Source organism: Balaenoptera acutorostrata, chromosome 21 (assembly GCF_949987535.1).
Source record: "Balaenoptera acutorostrata chromosome 21, mBalAcu1.1, whole genome shotgun sequence".
Taxonomy (NCBI): domain Eukaryota; kingdom Metazoa; phylum Chordata; class Mammalia; order Artiodactyla; family Balaenopteridae; genus Balaenoptera; species Balaenoptera acutorostrata.
In genome coordinates, this window is record NC_080084.1 from 23,794,141 (window position 1) to 23,800,337 (window position 6,197).

Below are 6,197 nucleotides of genomic sequence, written 5' to 3' on the forward strand. Positions count from 1 at the left end.
TGTTCAGAGGAGGCTGAGTCATGAGTGAAAAGGAGAACCCATACCTCCGGCCCCCTGGAGGAGCTGGGGTTGCCCCGGCACACAGAGCTTTGCACGTAGGACAAAGACACATGCAAATAGTAAAGCTTTTTAGAGTCAAATACACTTGAAAAAAAAATGACATATATTTATAAAACTGGCCTATGGCAATGGGATTCTGGTCAATAGGAACTAGTTCTGTCTCTGCATTTTCAGTGATCCGCACATACAGGGGGCAGTCTAGATAATGAATTTGGTTAAAGACAGGATATGATCAGCTTTCTCCCATTGGTATTAGAAGTTGATTGTCCAATTTGGCTGTTCATTGGTGGCTCAAGTTAATGGAAACTCTTGGGGGTTGGGGGTGGGCTTTCCTTTCAGATCACCTGATGTTAACACTGTCAATGCATTAATCATCCTAATTAATAGTGACCTGTTGGTCTTAGACCTCATTCTCAGAGAAGGCTGAGGGAGCCTCCCTCAGACATGCTTATTCAGGGAGCAGATGGAAAGAGGGCCTGTGTTTGTCCCTTCATTTGGGAGACAAGGGGAGAAGATGGGCCTGAGAGCCTCTTGGAAAGAGGTTGGAGGGAAACTGTAGATAAGGGACTCGTCTGTCACATTGTAGAATGCTATGTGTCCGGACTCATAGTCTAAGAAAACACCAACCTTATGCACTGGCACTCTAACATGTTGGCCTTTCAAAGGTGATGAGACCCAAAGACTATAATCATCTCCAATTTTTAAGCCTATAAGTGAGAAGAGGTCCCCCGGAGGCTTGGGGAGATTCCCCTTTCTGCTCACTGAGTCCTTGCAGATGCCCACCTCCCACTCAGTCTTGTTGCCCACTTCCACCTCCCAGTAGTGTCTCCCGCAGGTGAAGATCTGAGCGCCCAGCACCGTTGCAGATTGGTCAAATCTTTCGGGGTTGTCAGGCAACTGCTGCCGGATTCCTCCATGTCTCACACTTTTCAGATCCTCAGACAAGACAAGATAGGCGTTGGCCGTGGCTGGATCTAGAGTTATATCCGCTGCAAGAGGGAAAAAGAATGAATCCTCATTTGCATTCTAGAAAACGCTCTTATGTATGTGGAATTGAAATTAAGGTCTTAGTATCTAGTCCTATTTTTTAAAACTTAATTTAGGTGAATGTGGTGGGCACTATCTCTGAGCCCCTTCTTTTAGTGTTTTGCAAAACACAAGAGAGTGAATCTCTAAAAGGAAACCAAAGAGAGTCATGTCAAGAGTGATATTGGATCTCTGATAATGGAATGGAGGTAGTTCTGTTTATAAGACAGTTTTAGAACAAGGAGCTATTTATCCACACAGGTCATATCTTTTGTCATGTGTATTTGCTTTAGCCAAGGTTGGTTATGGTTCTTCAGTTGGGGTGGGAGAGAAATATAGTTATCACTTACTGAACTCCTACTTAGGTGCCAGGCATTTTCTGTACATTATCCCATTTAATTACGGCAAGTATTATTATCGTTTTTCCATTTTTATAAAAGAAAAAACTGAGGTTCATAAAGGTTAGGAAACTGGGCCAAGATTACAAAGTTACTGAGTGTTTGAATAGCAGCTCCTAACCAGCATTTTTCATTACGTCATGCTTAAGTGCAACCTCGTATGAGTTAGTGCAACCACCAGTGACCACTTGATGAAACACATTTTGAACCACTGAGAGACCTCCTCTCCCAGACTCCTGGGAGGAACTTTCATTGATTATCCAGACAAGATTAGGCACCCCATCATACCATTTCATACTTTTATTTATAGATCAGATCCCAATCACTAATTATCTGTTTAATATCATTCTCCTCAATCTCACTGTAAGTTCTACAGAAGCAAAGGCAAGTCTGTCTTATTCATCATTGTAAGTACACTCAGAGACTGATAGCACAGTACCTACTATAGCACATAGTAGGCACTTCTCAAGTATCTGTTGAGTCCAAAGTCCATTAGGCCTTCTTCTGAAGGTCAGATTGTCAACAAGATAAAAGGTGAAAACTAATGCTGACCTCTCTAGATGTTAGCCAGCCTAAATATTTAGAGCATTTTAAAAGAACATTCTTTGAATGTTCCCTCACTGAGATTTAAGAGTTTAAATCAGCTTTTATCCTGACAAGAACAAAGGTAGAAATGCAGAAACCCCTGAGGAGGTATGTGTATGTGTGCATGTGCAAGGCAATGGGATGAACAAAACAACAATGAAAACGAAGGAAGGAGCAGAACTCAGAAAACAAAACCAGATCAAACATCAGTCAAGTCCCAGTGCTTCTGTCTGTTCCAGCAGGGATGGTCTGTGGCCCCCGTTAACTATGAAAACCCCTGGAGGTTCAAAAAATCAGGCTGACTTACTGCTAAATTTTCTTAGCATATCCCTCATTCCAGTGATGTGGCACAGAGTCAGTTCCGTGGTGATGGCCTCTGGACACTGAAGCAAGAGTGGCTCACTCCTACAGGAGGGCAGAGACAGTCACTCAGTCTCCTCCGTGCAGACCGCATGACCTGCTCCAACTTGAGAATCCAGCTCCTTTTGCCCCAACAGCATGGACACTCTCATACCCACTCTGATAACCTATTGCATCAACACCACCCCAGTAACTGAACACAGAATTGAAACCTACCTTTCCAGTATTCCTCTCACATCCTAAGGGTATAAAAGAAAGAAGGTTAGTATTTGTGCACTTTGATCACTAGCAAAGACTGAATCCGTTTTGGATACAGTCCTTTGCAAATATTGCAGAATCCCCTTCCCATGGCTCTAGAACACCTTGAGTGGGAGAGCATATGGTAGAAAAAACCCCAAACTTCTTCTAGGGGTGAGTTCTTTTGAACGTGAGATGGTTCTCCCAATGACTAGAGATCTCTTTTTCTCATATTGTCACTTTGTTTAGAGAATCTATTGCTGAGAAAGGAGCCAAACTATTGGCCTCATTATCTAATGCCTCCAGGAGGTAGAGATAAGAAAGGAAAGTAGCCCAGTGAGAGCTGAAACTACACCTGTGTACAGTTGGACTGGGTTGTTGGGAAGGCACCAAATTAAATAGCATTCTGTGGAGCCAGTCTAGGAAAGAGACACGAAGCTGGAGACTGGAAGCTGGAACATAGCTTATGTTTAAGAAGGTCCCAGAGAATGCAGTAGTAGCCTAGGAAGGCAGTAGAGCAAAGTTGGTGAGGATTTGGGGCTCAGTACACAGAATACCTGGGTTCTATCACCTACTAGCTATTTGACAGGCAAACTATCTAACTGCCATAGGTCTGAATTATTAAATAATTGCTACTATTAATCCATTTTGTAGATAACAATCACCAGTTGTAAATATCATAATAGTATTTAACTTCATCAGGTCTTTTTGAGGATGTAATTTAATGTGCCCAACACCTAGTAAATGTTCATTAAACTTAAATTTTTTATTTGGCAAAGCTGAGGTTGCAGCAAGGCAGGCACAAAAAAAAATTGGAGTCATCATTTGACTTGGTTCGGATGTATATTCCTCTGTGTTTTTCCTCCTCTTCAAGACTTTATTTATACTATATAGAACACTCATTCTTTAGGAAAACTTTTTTGGGGGCCAGAACTTAATTTTTCAGGTAAATAAGGAAAAGTTTATTTTGTATGACTTGAAATATGATAGGGGACTACATGTGTTTTTTTCCATGAATTTCTCCAATATTCTTACCTCAAATGACTCTATGATCGAGTTCTGAAACATAGACTCTATCTGTCCAATCGTTTTGCTCAGGCTTCGTATTTGCTGGGTCAGCTTGATCTCATTGTCCCTCAGTTTCTTCAGGTTCTCTCTTTCCTCCATTTCCAGTAACTGGAGCTGCAGCTGCTCCTCCTCCTTCAGGAACTGGTGCATTTTTGCATATTCTGATACAACAACCTGTTTACAGGTCTTTGTCTCTTCCTACCATCACGCGTGTGTACACACACCACACACACACACACACAAACAATATAATAAAGTTAGTAACAGAAACACTTATGTAGATTTTTAATCCTTACAAAGTTCAAGAGTTCCATTGTGACAATTCTTGAAACCTGACACATAACACATACAGTCTATTGACTAGCTGGGTGGATAGTTTGATATTTTAGAAGATGTGTGTACCGTAGCTATAGTAGCAAAGAAAACCAAAATTTCTACTCCTAGGAGGCTGTCATTCTATTGGGAACAATGAAAACTAAACAGTCAAGTAAAAATATGATAGATGGTGATCAGTACCATTATTTTTAAAAAGTAAAGCAAAATAAAGTAAGGTAAAAAATTAGGGGAGGGACTTCCCTGGTGGCGCAGCAGTTAAGACTTCGTGCTCCCAATGCAGGGGGCCCAGGTTCGATCTCTCATCAGGGAACTAGATCTCACATGCATGCCGCAGCTAAGAGTTTGCATGCCACAACTAAGGAGCCTGAGAGCTGCAACTAAGGAGCCTGCTGGCTGCAACTAAGGAGCACACGTGCCTCAATTAAGACCCAGTGCAACCAAAGAAATAAAACTTTTTAAAATAAATAAATAAAAAATAAATAAATGGATAAATAAATAGGGTAACTGCTTAGTTCTTTAAAAAAAAATTAGGGGAAAAAACATGCATTCATTTATTCAACAAACATTTATTCAATGAAGTAGGCAATGGATCACATACTAGGACTAGAAATGATCATCACAAATACTCCCATGTAAGAACTCAAAGATTATTGGAATAATCAGATACACGCTTATTTTTTAAATATTTAATAAAACATTTAATTCTGTGCTTTGCTAGACAGCTCATTCTGATCTGTGACTAACCTCAAGCTTTTGTTCAGGTGTACTAATCCACACTACTCTTTTGCTTTAATTACCCTTTCTGTTTATTTCTTTTTTATCTGCCCTTTCTCCCCCAAAGGATTTGAGATGTTCCTTTTTCTGTCAACTTCCATTCTATGTTATATGTCTATAACTTGTATATTTAATAATTATAATCAGAGCAGAAATAAAGGTAGCCACCATGTGGTATAGGTACACCAAGAAGGGAGAAATAAGCCAGCCTGGGGATGGGAGAATTGAGATGAGTCTTGAGATTCCCAGATGGACAAGCAGAGGTGGGCAGCCCAAAGCAAGGATACTGCATATTATAGGACTGGGACTGGAAATTTTTGTCATTTTCCCCTTGGTATTTCACGACATGTCCCTTTAGTCCTCCTCATAGAATCACATACAAGATGCAAAAGTGAACCAGATACTGACCTTACACAATATCACTCTCTCCTTCTCATGGGTTAATATAACCTGAGTTTCGTTTTTCTTTTTACGCAAAATATTTAGGATTTCCTGGAGTTTCTCCTGCAATAGAAACAAACTCTGTGGCAAATGAGCAGAGCATCAGGTCATGAAGGGGTCTTGAGGACCAGTAACAAGATGACTGAGACTCTAGATCAAAGGGTGAAGCAGGACTCACACCAAATTTGTGGTCTGGTGCCTGGAGATTAGCACCCATGAATGTCACCCATAGAAAATATTATGGGAATTAAGCGATGGAACCTGATTTGTGTTCTGAAATTTATATCAAGCAGCCAATCTTACTTTATGATGCTCCTCAGCCTCATTCGAGAGATTCATTCTGTTTATTCCATGACCTTGGGTTGAGAAATCGTTTACACCCTGCACATCATCAGACAAGAACTTAGAGGCAGCTAGCATTCTCTCATAGCTGCCTTGGTTGCCCTCACTCTGCAGCACCTGGGATCTGAGCTGCTTGCCGATGCCAGCCAGCCTCCCCAGACGCTCATTGGGCTGGAAATGTGGGATCTCCAAGGTCCTCCAGCACTCAGGACAAGATAAAGGAGTGTTATGTTCCTCCCAGCTTCTCAGGAGACACGCCAGACAAAAGCTGTGCCCACACTCAGTGGTCACTGGGCTGGTGAAATAGTCCAAGCAGATGAAACAGGTCAGTTCCTCCCTGAGATTCTCCATCAAATCTGCTGTAGACATTTTCTCAAAGGACATCAGAGGAAGGTCACACCTTTATTCTAGGATTAGAAAATCCTCCCTGAGAGTCTTGTTTTGAGTAACAAGTGGGTAATCATTTGCTATGTTGCTGTTACATGAAATTCTTATTCTCCTCTGTGACTGATTTCACCAGTTGACACAAAGCCAATTATGACTTAATGTGGAACCTCTGTACACTGGGTT

The 6,197-nt window shown here is 41.3% G+C and overlaps 1 protein-coding gene across 1 annotated transcript; it reads right to left on the reverse strand.

Moving 5' to 3' along the window:
• Nucleotides 1-498: 498 nt before the first annotated feature.
• On the reverse strand, nt 499-5,996 carry TRIML1 (tripartite motif family like 1). The gene is made up of 6 exons (XM_007173988.2): nt 5,589-5,996; nt 5,253-5,348; nt 3,702-3,932; nt 2,646-2,668; nt 2,377-2,474; nt 499-1,049 (listed from the first exon to the last, which is right to left on the reverse strand). The coding sequence occupies exons 1-6, from the start codon at nt 5,994-5,996 to the stop codon at nt 499-501; spliced, it is 1,407 nt and encodes a 468-aa protein (XP_007174050.1).
• Nucleotides 5,997-6,197: the final 201 nt, after the last annotated feature.